General features: G+C 40.6%; 1 protein-coding gene and 1 pseudogene across 1 annotated transcript in view; one reads left to right on the forward strand and one right to left on the reverse strand.

The window, feature by feature from the left end:
• Igf2bp2 (insulin like growth factor 2 mRNA binding protein 2) overlaps positions 1 to 13,820 on the reverse strand; it is a 152,787-nt gene that overhangs the window by 16,477 nt on the left and 122,490 nt on the right. The window contains exons 8-10 of the mRNA XM_027951478.3: positions 10,939 to 11,061; positions 10,498 to 10,633; positions 7,545 to 7,673 (exon numbers count right to left, since the gene is read on the reverse strand). Of these exons, the coding sequence (XP_027807279.1) occupies positions 7,545 to 7,673; positions 10,498 to 10,633; positions 10,939 to 11,061 (388 nt within the window). The remainder of the gene's footprint in view (positions 1 to 7,544; positions 7,674 to 10,497; positions 10,634 to 10,938; positions 11,062 to 13,820) is intronic.
• LOC139706745 (uncharacterized) lies at positions 977 to 1,846 on the forward strand (annotated as a pseudogene).

Consider the following 13,820-nt stretch of genomic DNA (forward strand, 5'->3'; position numbering starts at 1 on the left):
CAAAGAAAAACTTGAATCTTCAGATCAGAGTGCTCATATTCGGATTTCTGAATTCCAGAGGGAAAAGCAAATACTATAAAAGGTTAGAATTTACAAGGGAAAAAGTTATCTACAAAAGAATCAGGCTGTAGCACATTTATCTGAACAACTTAATGCCAACAGTAATGTTTTCAGAGTTCTAAAGGAACGAGCACCCCGGCATTTCTATACACTCAGCCGAACTTTCATTCATGTTGAAGGAAAAAGAAAGGTATTTTCAGATATAGGAAGGCTTGGAAATTCTACTACTTTAATATTATTTCCTAAAAATAAAGTTGTTTGATGAATTGTGCTAGCCAAACAACAACAAAATTCAAATAAATTACTCAAAAACTGGAAGAATATAGGATATAGGAAATTGTCCATGATGACCAAAGAAATGAATAAAAGTTTAGTTAATTCTAAATAACTGAGGGTTATGAGACTGTGTGTATATTAAGAAAGCAAGTTTAATAAACTGGACTAAAACATCAGATTGTTTCTAGAATAGCATGACTGAAACACATTTAAAAGTCTGTTAAAAATTAAGAATTTGACTTTAAAATTATAAGAACTGTGGACTACTCTCAAAGTTTAATATCATAGATAAAAATTATAGGAGAGATGAGTCACTTGTTACAAGCTGTTAATACAGCCTTGAGCCCATAACAGAGTATGCTTTCCAAAGGCCCATCACGACCCCCCCAAATTGGTCACACATGAGCAAGGCCACAAAAATCAAAATGCTACATTATTTGAGCACCAAAGAATACAGGAGGTCTTGTGGAGCGGCCTTGTGGAGCGGGAGGACCGGGTGCATCTTCTAGTGGAGAGGCTACCCACCATCATCCCATCTTGGTGGTTTCTCCAGGTGTCCTGCTGCCTCATTTCCCGACTTTTCCTCCTTATTTTGCAGAGGGGTACCTCCTGACCCTCTTGCTCTTCTCTATCTTGGGTGATGGCTCAGAGAATGCAGGCGCTCACCCAGATGGGCCAGGGAAATCGCTACTACATGTACACTGAGCTTCTGGTCGTTTCTCAGCACTTTAAGCAAAACCCCAACACCAGGATCCTGCAGGTTTATGACCCCTGGACCCCTGCTCTGTCCTTGAATTCTGGAGGACTAGTGCTGCAGGATGACCTAACCCATGACACAATCTTTAACTACCACAGCAAGATGCTGCTCTCCTGGCTGCTGAAGTCCTGGTGCCAGCACTGGGAATCCTTCCTGACCTATGAGGCCACTGAACTGCTCTTCTGTATCTGGACCAACATGGAGGAGGGTATCCAGACGGTGCGTGAGCTGGCCATGCTCAATTGGATCTACTGCAAGCCACCCTCACCACCCTCCCCTCCTGTGCCCTAGTAAGCAGCACCAGAGGACATGCCCTGCACCCAGCGCCTGTACCTGTTGACAGCAGCACCCTCTGAGCTGTGGCTCTCGTTGGTCAGACTGCTGGCATGATAGTGCTAAGGGCCATGATGGAAATCTCGACCATCACCAATGTGGAATTGCTCTGGCACCAGAGCAGGCCAAACAGTGCCAAGCTCTTGCGGGGACCCAACCCTTCACATAAGTACTCCATGGACTGGCTGATCAACCATGGGTGCCCAGGGAGAGGGTGGGTAAGCAGCTGAACAAGGTTCTCCTGGAGCTGTACATCCAAAGGGTCAAGCACAGCTGTAGCCAACCAGTCTATGGGCCGGGAGAGGAGCACCCTCTCCATCCCCCTACTCTGACCAGGCCAGTGGGGAGGAGCCGCTCATGCACCATGACCAGCTCCCTTCATCTGATGGAGGATACCCAGTGTTCCCAGTGGGTGGGTAGAAGGCCAGACCCCAGAAGAGCTGCTTTTACCTAGAGTCCAGGGGAGGTGAGCAGGAGCCTGGGGACACTGTAGTGGAGACAGATCCCTTGGTCTGTGCCTTCCTCATGTATCTCAAGCACTCTTACATGATGTTCAGGGACCCCAGAAGAAAGGGGTGTCCTTGTCCCTGGTTACTCCTGTGAGCAACACTGACCAGGGCTGTGAAGGGGGTGAGGCACAAAGGCAGCCACTTGCCCATGTGAACCCACGAGTGGGTTGTGCCATCAGTTAATCTCAGCCTGGCAGCAGGGCTTTTGGGCACAGCAGTGAACCCACCCCTCTGCATGTGGCCCCCAAAGCACTACAGGCCAAGTGGAAAGCCCCACAGTCCACAATGCAGACATCTGAAGGTTTTACATTTTTTTAAAAATATATTTTTTAGTTGTATTTTATTTGTTTATTTTTACTTGGTGCTGAGGATCGAACCCATCGCCTTGCCAGTGCTAGGCGAGTGCTCTGCTGCTGAGCTACAACCTCAGCCTTCTTTTAAAGGTTTTTTTTTAATAGGCAATATTTTTACTTAATATTTTACTTAAGCATATGTAACACTTTAGTGAAGGTCATTACCCTTGATAATGGTTCCCTCTTAAGGTCCTGTTTTTCTTCAACTTTCTTGTAATGCTTCCCTTTTAAGGTGTGCTTTGCTTAGTGCCCACCAGGGAGAGGCTAGCTGCCCCTCCAGGTGGGCCTGGTTTCTCTTATCTGTACATGTGGCCTCAGGCCTGTATCAGAACTTGGGTTTGGGGGGATCTGAACCAGAACTGCAGCTTTGGAGACAGACAATCTAGTGGCTCTGTTTTCACAGGCACCCATTGCATGGCAGATTCGTTAAAAAAGAAGAATACAGGAAATGATTGCAAGATAATAAAAAGGAAACTGTTATACTTAATTACTTATAAATTTAAAAAGTAAAAAAATCCCTCGTAAATCTTGAGAAAATATAAATCTGTGGTGTTAAGAATTGGCTTCACACTTCTATCCCTGAGCTCACCCTGAACCCCGAAACGAATAGAAGTCCACAAAATCAAGCCAACACTTGTAAGAAACTAAAAAGATTATATTTCTCCAAACAAAAGTTGGTAGGCCCAGACATTTTACGGATGGGATTTATCAAACCTTCAAGGACTAGAAAATTCCTTCATATTCTTTCATTTTCTCAAATAGTAAATGTTGGCCATCTTTCCAATTCATTCTTTGAGGAAAAAAAAAAAAAAACAAGCTTGCTGTTAAGATGGTCAAAGATGGTGTAGAACTATGGGAACTGCTGTGTAGACCAAGAATTGGATGAAGTGGGATATGGTCCAGAACATGAGTGTGGCTCTTCAGTTAGAATAATAAGATGGTAGATTACTCAATAAATGATTTGAGGAAATTAGCTCTCCAACTGGAAAAAAATTAGTTTGATCTCTATCTCAAAGTAAAAGTCCAGATAAATTCCCCATGAATTACAGATACAAACAACCATCTTCCTAACCCAACTAACAATTACCATAAGGACACAATATTTTTACAATCTTGGATAGGAGATTTCTTCCATTGCATAACATCAAAGGCCAGAAGCCCATAAAGAAAAACATTACAGATTTAGCCATCTTAACTTAAAAATTTCTCCATGAATTCTGTTGGTGAAAAATCTTAAGAGACTTTACTTTCAGGTATAATCACACGCTTGTGCAAAGACTCATGCATGTATAAAGATATTCCTTTTTTTGAAATGTCGGTTTTTTATATCTTTATTTTATTTATTTATTTTTATGTGGTACTCAGTATCAAACCCAGTGCCTTACACATGTTAGGCAAGTGCTACCACTGAGCTACAAGCCCAGCCCACGATATTACTTTGGACATTGCTAGCAATAGCAAAAACCTGGAATCAGCTCAAACATCTAAAAATAGTGTACTATTTAGAAAAGTTATAGTAAATTCATACAATGGAATATTACACAGCCACTAAATAAAATTAGGTATAGCTGTGAAAAGATGCCCCAAAGTAAAAAACAAAACTTTGTTGTGCATGGTGTATGGCATGATTTAATTTGCATTTTTAAAATATGACTATATATATGCTGAGAAAAAATTTTTTTAAAAAATGTGTAAACATAACAGTATTACACTTGTGGGGAATAGGTATAGATGAAATTTGGGTAAAAGAAGGAAGGCCACTGGGTGTGGTGATGTACTCTTGTAATCCCAGCAACTCAAGAGGCTGAGGGAGGAGGATCACAAATTTGAGGCCAGTTTCAGCAACTTAGCGAGATCCTGTCTCAAAACAAAAAGTAAAAAGGGCTGGGGATGTAGCTGAGTGGTTAAAGCACCCCTGGGTTCAATCCCTAGTTAAAAAAAAAAAAAAAGGCCAAAGGTAAACTTTATTTTACTTCATATAATAGTTTGTTTACAATATAATTTTTAAAAACTATATGTACAAGACATAATAAGAGATGACAAGGTGATGGAAAATAGTTATGACAGTGGCTTAAAAGCTTTAATATATAATGAGTTGTTATAAATCATTAAGATAAAAAAAGATGCCAGTCGCAATGATGCATGCCTGTAATCCCAGGGACTCAGGAGGTTGATGCAGGAGAATGAAAACCAGCCTCAGCAACTTAGTGAGACACTGTCTCAAAATAAAAAGGGCTGGGAATGTGGCTCAGTGGATAAGCACCCCTGGGTTCAATCCCTGAGATCAAGAAAACAGCCAAGATGCATATGCAAAGATTTCTAATAGAGAAAATTTGACATACGACTAATATATATATATATATATATATTCATATTACACATGGAGAAATACTGGGTATCTTTAGACTAAGAAAAACTTGTACTTTCTGTATTGCTTATTAAATACTATGCATGGGTCACTTTTATAAAAAACAGTAAAAAATGATAGTTGTCATTACATACACAAATTCATGAAAAACTCCAGAGTTTAGAGACCAATGCATGTGTGTATGATTCGGCTGTAAGGAGGTGCACACAAACTTCCCGACCTTTGAATGTTAAGAGCAAAAGTGCTAGATTTGTGCTGTATGACAGCAACCAAAAAGAATCTTTCTTTGAAATCTGAATGCCTATGTGACAGGAAAGCAACATTGTAAGTACATAAAGTATTCTTACCACCCTCCCCTCCCCTGTCCTTCTCAGGAGATCTAGGCCCACAGGAAACTCAGAAGCCAGCAGGGTGAACTCTCCAGATGTGGCTCTGGGGGCCTGTACGAGGTCTTGCAGAGGTGCTTTTACACTCTAGCTCTGCAATCTGCAGCTGCACGAGGGTGATGTCTGAGGGTGATGTCCGTAGAAGCCAGAATATCTCAAAGTCGGGGTAACTGTGCACTCTACATTAGAATCTTCTTGATCCACAGAACCACGGTCTGAACTACATGACTTTTAGCTTAAAAAGCAAATCTTATTTAAAACCTATCTTATGAAGAACAGGAACTACATATATTAGCAAAATGGTTATACTCTACTATTTTAGTAAAGATTTCAGATGTAGAGGAAGCTCTTCAGCTGGAAAAATGTAGTTTAGATTTTAGAAAACATTTTGCTATCACATGAAAATTTGTCTTGTTTTAGTTCAGGGGTCCACAAACTTTTTCTGTTAAGAGCCAAATAATAAAAATTTTAGGCTTTGCAGCATATGGTCTCTATTGCATGTACTCATCTCTGCCTGATAGTAAATAGACAATATGAAAATAAGTGCCCATGGCTGTGTCCCCCCAAAATTTTTATTTATAAAAATAAATGATGGTACTCAGGAAGCTGAGGCAGAAGGATTGCAAGTTCAAGGCCAGAATGGGCAACTTAGTAAGACCCTGTCTCAAAAATAAAATAAAAAGGGATGGGGATGTAACACAAGGGTGGAGTAGTTGCCTAGCATGTGTGAGGCCCTGGGTTCAACTCTCAGTACCATGCCCCCAAACAAAACAAAACAACAAACAATAAAAAGCAATTTACAAAATGATTACAATATAAATGATGGGGACTGGGATTGTAGCTTAGTGGTAGAGTGCTTGTCTAGCACAGGTGAGGCACTGGGTCAATCCTCAGCACCATATAAAAAATAAACAATAAAAATAAATAATAGGGGCTGGGGTTGTGGCCCAGTGGTAGAGTGATTGTCTGGCATGTGTGAGGCACTGTGTTCTATCCTCAGCACTCATAAAAATAATAAATGAAACAAAGGAATTGTGTCCATCTACAACCAATCTATATTTATTTTAAAAATAAACAAAGATTGAATTCTTAAAAAAAAAAAAAAAAAAAAGGAAATGATGGACCAGATCTACCCCTCAGGCTATACAATGGAGACCCCCATTTTAGATTACCAACTTGAGAATGGTCTATTTTATTATGCTTCCCCTGCCTCTCCTTGGCAGGTTGTGAGAGTGTCAGGTCTGACTTGAGGTTATCTTCTATGGGGTCCTGTGTTCAGCCTCCCTCTCAAGAAATGAGATATGTCTTAATACCTTTTCCCTATACTGAGCTGGGTTATTCTCAAATCTGACAGCAAAGGTACTGGGAAACATACCTCTTATGCTAACTCACTGCTTGGAGCTGCCAAGTGAGCAGCCACAGCCCTTCCCTCCACAGGCTCTGCTTTTATCAAACATACACACAAAACTTAGTGTTGATTGAGCTGCATCCTTTAGTGTCAGGGAAGATGAATGAAACTAAAGAGATGATATGAACTGATTCAGAAAAACCCCAGAGGAACTTCTATGACAAGACTGCAGGAGACGTGTACGTGAGAGAGGATGTGGTGCCAGCTCACATCTGTATTTTGTTGGCACAGCAACGTGGAGGGTTCCTCCTACATCTCCACAGAGGAGCAAAACAGCCACTGAGAACTCACACAAGGAAATGCCTACACCAGAAGCCACCTCTCAAAAGAAAGCAATGCTCACTCACCCACCTGATTCTTCTCACTTGAACGGCATAAACATTGGGCAAAAGAAAGTTCGCTTTTAAAAATAAGCAATATGTATAGAGAAGAATTAGAAATGAAAGGAAGAGCTGTCAAGTGTCTGAAATCCCAATTCGGTAGTGTATTGATCTTGAATAATGCTTGTGAAGGAGAACAACAAGTAGAAATATACCTTTCACATTTTTTCTTTTGTTGTAAATTATGACTCAAACAATAAATATTTATGGAGAACACACTAAATACCAGGCATTTTTCTGTTTAGACACAAACACTATTTTCCTTTAAAAACTGCCTATTAAAATGTACTGCATCTGAATTATAGACATAGATTGGGAAATCAATTAATCTATCTATCTATAATGAATCACCCAGGTATCCTCACATTGTAATAAATGAATAATACAAATGTTCTTATTTGAGCTAACAAATCTTTTTTTAAACAATAAATAGGCTTCTATTTAATCAATTTTATCTATGAACTTCTATCTATGAAAGATAGAATACTAGCATATTGATTAAATAGAGGATATTTAAGAGTACATGTTTAGAAGATGGTTTAATATCAATTTTCCCTTGAGGAAGAAGTACTAAGAAATACTGGATTCCTCCTCCAATCCTCATGAGGATGGCCTCCACATGAAAGCTTTAGCTCTGACTCAACATAGCAGAGTAATGCTGCTGCCTGGCGGTGCCCAGAGCATAAGCAAACCTCTGAATGCTGAGCTACTTACAGCGAAGGGGTGGTAGGGGGCAGCGGGGGGAGCTCCGCGGGGCCCTGTTGGTGGTGGCAGCACGGACAGTCCTGTTGAAAAGATGCCAAGTGCGCTGAGGTTCAACCCTGGGATCAGATTGGCTTGTTGCTGGGAACAGAAATGGAGAAAAAATATGAGGGGAGGAGACCAGAGAGGTCCAGCTTGCCTGGGTCAACCTCCATTTCTTGTCTGAAAGGCACCAGCATTTCCCATTAGCTCTGCCCTGGCTCACAAGACCTCTTCGCCTTGCATTGGGGGTGGATGCCAATCCTCAACCCGACTGTGGCATGCCTTCAAAGCTTTTCTGCCACCCTTGGGAACATCTACACATATTTCCATGGCAATTGAGGACTACCTGGGGATTCGGGCCACCTTGTCAACCTGTTATTTCCATCTTGCTCACTCCTGCTCCTTTAAATACCCCCATGCTCTCTCTCACCTCTGGGCTCTTGCACATTTGACTCCCCTGGAAGAAAGTGCTTCTCTCCCTCCTCACCTGGCTGAGTCTCCCCTCACTCAGCTTAGTGTCCCCCTCATCCATGAAGCTTTCTCTGACCCCAGAGGTCTGAGCTCTAACGCCCTATCTGGGTTCTCCTGGCATTCCTGTTTCCTTAAAACAGCACTCATCATATGGTGTTTGAATGATCTGTGCAATTAACTTTTCCCCTTTTAGACCATGATTTTTTTAAAATTTATTTTTTTAGTTTTCAGTGGACACAACATCTTTATTTTTTTTATTTTTATGTGGTGCTGAGGATCGAACCCAGGGCCCCACGCATGCCAGGCGAGCGCGCTACCACTTGAGCCATATCCCCAGCCCCTAGACCATGATTTCTTACAGAGACTCTTTTACTTAGTGTTGTGTACAGTGCCTGGTACATAGTTAAGTACTCAATAAATATTTGTTGAATGATTTCCCTGAAAACAAATTGGGTCAACAGGTTTTTCTCACTCTATCCAGGGACAGATCAGACCCTTCACTAGGACACTACATATGGAAATTCCATGATCCAAGTTTGGGATGGTCTGTGACTTCTGTCTCTTCATCATTTAGTTGCCAGCTTCATGATCATCTCACTTGCTTATTCCATGTTTTAAACCTGAGTATGCTCAAATGGGCTGGAGGTGGATTTTAAACCTCTTAGAGAGAGAGGAATGTAGTCACCCCATAACTTGGCTTCCTTTAGAATGTTTGGAACAGTAGAACTGGGATCTTCACCTTCATCTCATTTGATATGTAAGACACTAGTGATTTTGTGAGTCATCTCTCAGACCATGGCTTTGAATAGACATGATGACTCTCATGCTCAGGTGACAAATCTTTGCAGCAACCAGACCCTTTTGAGCATTTCCAAGTGTTCACAGAAAGATGTCAAGAAGAAAATGAGCCGTTCAGATGGTCCTTCCAGAGACAAACACACAGGGAGGAGGATGCGTGGCTGTCTCTTCCTCCACCTCTCCCCATCCTGCCTCACAGTCACCATGTGCTGTGGCCTGCTCAGGTGGGGACCAACTGATGTGGGGGCAGAGGGTGGATCTGCGTAAAGACCAGTGTGGAAAGTGCTGCAGCGAGGGTGCTGGGGTTTAGTCCACAGAACTCTTGGTCAACACTCATTCCTCTATGAAATGTTATCAGGTCTGAACTTGCTTCAAGGTCATCTGACACAGATGGGAAGTGGATGAGAGTTGAGATGAAACAAAATAAGCCATGAGGTCACAACCTGGATTATCAGCTATGAGGGCTTATCAGAGATCTTTCCACCCTTCTGTATATGTTAGAAAATTATAATAAAAAGTTGTTACTCCCCTGAGCTGAGCTTGGGCTTTGCTAATGGACAAATATTTTTAGGACTTTCCTGAGTGCAGACTTGTGTTTCCCCATTATCAAGTGGGAACTAAGCAGCAATAATAGGAAGGACACACTCAAACCAATCTTCTAGCAGTATTAATGAGAGCTCAGGTGGAGGTCAGCAATTATTAAGCAATTTAAAAGTGCAGATCACTAGCACGAGATAAAAACTGGAAGTTAATTATAAAGTGTGCTTTCTCTCCTCTGTAATGGAGATTGAATCCAGGGATGCTTTACTACTGAGCAAAATGCTCAGGCCTTTTATTTTATTTTTTATTTTGAGACATGGTCTCACTAGGTTGCTGAGGCTGGCCTCAAACTGGTGATCCTCCTGCCTCAGGCTCCTGGGATTACAGTTATGCGTAATTGAACCTGGCCATAGTATTTTTTTTTTGGTGGGGGGAGTCTCAGGGATTAAATCCAGAGACACTTGACCACTGAGCTACATCCCCAGCCTTTTTACTTTTGAGACAGTATCTTACTAAGTTGCTTAGGGCCTTGCTAAATTGCTGAGACCAGCTTTGAACTTGAAATCTTGCCTCAGCCTCCTGAGCTGCTGGGATTACAGGCATTTGCCACCAGGCCCCGCTTGAAGTTTTTATTTTTAAAACACCCAAAGTAATAAGGACAATGTTACAGAAAGTTCTGAAATTAGGAGTTAAAAAAAACAACAAAAAAAAACACTTTCCTAACATACCATATATTTTTAGTTTTGTATGGAGCCTTCCAGTAATTCCAATCCATATTATTTTATGTAATTGGAACCCTAGTTATAAATACTTTCACATGTCTTTCCTTAATAAACATCATAAGTAGTTCCTGATTTTACAATCTTATTATTAGTCATTATTTTTTTTAATGGCTTCACATTGTTTTGTCCAGTTTTGTGTTTATCATGTTTTACTAATTGGTTTCCTGATTGTTTTAATGCCTTTACCCCAGAGAAGTCAGGAACACTCCACATACTTATCTAGATAAGGCACTTTCTCATCAGCTGAATGACAAAAGTGTTCTTAGAAAGGCCTGGGTCCTGTCTGAAAGCACAGAGGAAAACCAGCGGAGAAGGAAGCGCTAGGCACTTACATTAACGGCCAGCATATCGTTTTCAAAGGCCTCACGTAGCTTCTTCATAATCTCTATCTCAGCGTTGGCACAGGCTTCCACTGTGCCCTTCACAGTGATGGTTCGTTCAGGGTTGTATATGCTCAAATCCTGCAAACTGGCCAGTGGGAAAAAGAGAGACATTTCTTTTTCTGATAGCAAAAATAACATTCCAGAACAATCAAAACATGTCTTGGTAGAGAAAACTGGATTCCCTCACAACACACTCAAATCTTAATGACTTAGATCATATCCCCTGGAAAATGTCAGACTGGGAACTATGTATTTGTTTTTGATGACGATGGAAATAATTATATCACACATGATTATATTTCAATTTTAGGGAAAAGCAGATGAGTTGGGCATATCAAAATGCTCAAGTGATTTATCACTGGACGCAATGAATCTGAACGGGTGACTTACGATGAGATTGTTATCTTGGTCCCTGTCTCATGTTCGATTTTCTTCAAATTTCTGCCTTCTTTGCCAATCAGTCTTCCAACCAAACCATTGTGGGCCAAGATTTTCAGAGGGATCTCTTCAGCTCTAAAAGAGAAAAATGATGACTTAACATTTAAGATGGACAAAATGGCTGCCTCTTAAGAGACATTACCCTGCTTTTTTCTTATATAATGGAAGCTATTTTGTTTGGATACCAAGTGGCCTTGGGCTTTAGGGGAGGCTAGGTCCCCTCGCCAACCTCAGGCTCATGAATTTCAATTAATGTAGCTAAACCATGATCATTTTACTCTCTTGTGGTAACTGGTTGGAAGGGAAAAGTGGGGCTACAAGGCAGATCTAGCCAATGAGATATGAATTAAAAACAGACCTACCAGGGTTCGGGATGTAGCTTGGTAGTAAAGCACTTGCCTAGCATACACAAGGCTGTGAGTACCACCAAAAAAAAAAAAAAAAAAAAAGACTGGGAATATAGCTCAGTAATAGAGCTGGATTCAATCCGTAATACTGCCAAAGAAAAAAGAAAAAATACCTACCACATGAACCAGCAAGTCCATCTCTGGGCATATACCAAAAAAAAAAAATCAAAGCAGGGTCTGCTCTATGCCATAACATGGACGAACCTTAGAGATTTATGCTAAGTAAAATAAGCCAACTACTCTATGATTTCGCGTATATGAGTCATTTCAAGCTGTCAAATTCATAAAACATGAAGTAGAATGGTGGTTACCAGGGGTGGGGAAGAGGAAAAGGGAAAATTCTTCAAAGGGTTCAGAGTTTCAGATTTGCAAGATGGAAAAATTCTAGATATTGTTCTAGATATTGACTTCACAATAATATGAATATTTTTAACATTATTGAACTATTCATTTAAAAATAATTATGATAGATTTTATTTTTAAAATTTTATTATTATTATTATTATTATTATTATTATTATTATTATTTAAGATAGGATCTTGTGCTATGTTGTCTAGGTTGGTTTCAAACTCCTGGACTCAAACTCCTTTGCCTCTGCTTCCCAAGGTGGGTGCCACCAAGCCTTATTAATATGGTAAATATTATGTTCATTTCTTTCTTTCTTTTTTTTTTTTTTGTACTGGGGATTGAAACCAAGGATGCTTAATCACTGAGCTACATCCCAAACCCTTTTTTATATTTTATTTAGAGACAGAGTCTTGCTGAGTTGTTTAGTGCCTCACTAAATTGCTGAGGCTGGCTTTAAACTCGCAATCCTCCTGCCTCAGCCTCCCGAGTCACTGGGATTACAGGTATGTGCCATCACACTTGGCTTAAGCCACTTGTATTTTCTATTACCTGAGACCAAAAACATGTAGCAGATGCATTATTGCCTCAAAACAAACAGAATACTTGAAGACCTCCCCCAAATGTAACTTTCAGAGAGTAGGGCTTTTGTCCACTTTGCTCGCTGCTCAGTTCCTGGCACACAGAACAGTGCCTGGCCCATAGTTGGTACTCAATAAATAGTTGGCAAAAGAATAGAGTTTAGCATCCTTATTCTCTGACATCTTTTATCTTCTACTCAGCCCCCTCCGGGCTGTCACTGACAAGGGAGGCCTTTACTGAAACCCTCAAGGGCCTTCTTGTCCCCCTAAAACCTTGACTGGGGCTTCCCATTACATGTAATCACCCGGTCTTGCATTTCTCCACTTCTCATAGCTGCACATAATTACTGGTGTGACTGTTTAATGAGTCTCTCTCCCACTAGACTGGTAAGCTCCACAAAGCAAGGACTGGACCTTGCTCATGGTTATAGCTTTGGCACACACAGTGCTTAGCATGATACAGGTACTCAGAAAAAAATATTTCAAAGACATTCAAATGGTCTCTCTTGGCTCTACATGAAAACTTTAAAGACCAAATTTATAAAAAATGAGTCTTGCTGACTACTTAGAATTTTGTAAGTTGCACCTAGGTTAAAGGATCAAGGAGGGAGTTACTCATAAAATTCTAAATAATTAGGATGAAAGAAGGCTTTCCTCAAATTAAGCTGTGGCATTTAGGGGATTTAAAGAGCCATAAAGAGCAAATAATTCATAAATGAAAGGTTGGAGTCTCTTATGAAATATGAATATAGACTTGCAATGTTCCTCTTTTAAAAACTACTTTCATCTTCCCAGTTTTGGGACAGTTATGTTTGACATTATTTGCCAAATTAATGTTATATTCAATTCATGCTTCATTGCTCCTCTATAAAACTGCCACTACGGCCCACAAATTTTGCCAACTGACACTGTCTTTTTAAAAATTAAATTTTCTATTTTATTACCATTCATCAATTTATAATACAAAAATCAACTCATTTAGTAAGAAATTGTGCTTGCCATTCAAATTGAGACAATGCTCATTGTTATGGTTTGACTATGAAGGGTCCCCCTAAAGCTCCTGTTAATGCAGGAATGTTCAGAGGTAAAATGATGGAACTGCGAGAGTTGTAACCTCATCAGTCCATCCTAGTCTGAATGGTCTGAGTGGGAACTCAGGCAGATGGGTGATGGTGGGATGAGGTAGATGATTGGGGACATGCCCTGGAAGGGTGCATCTTCCCTGCAGCCTCTTCCCCTTTCTCTCTCTGTTTCCTGGTTATCACGAAGGGTGAGCTCTCCTCCATCATGCCATGAAATGCTTTCCTCCGTCATGATGTTCTGCCTCACCTTGGGTCCAGAGCAAGAAGTTGGCACACCATGAACTGAACCTCTAAAACTGTGAGCCAAAATAAATCTCCTCTAAATTGTTCGTCAGGTATTTTTGTCACAGCTACACAAAGCTGACCAACATACACTATTATACTGTGGAAGCCTAAGAACTATTTTATAAAGGGAAGG

The sequence above is a fragment of the Marmota flaviventris genome, chromosome 8 (assembly GCF_047511675.1).
Source record: "Marmota flaviventris isolate mMarFla1 chromosome 8, mMarFla1.hap1, whole genome shotgun sequence".
Lineage (NCBI taxonomy): Eukaryota > Metazoa > Chordata > Mammalia > Rodentia > Sciuridae > Marmota > Marmota flaviventris.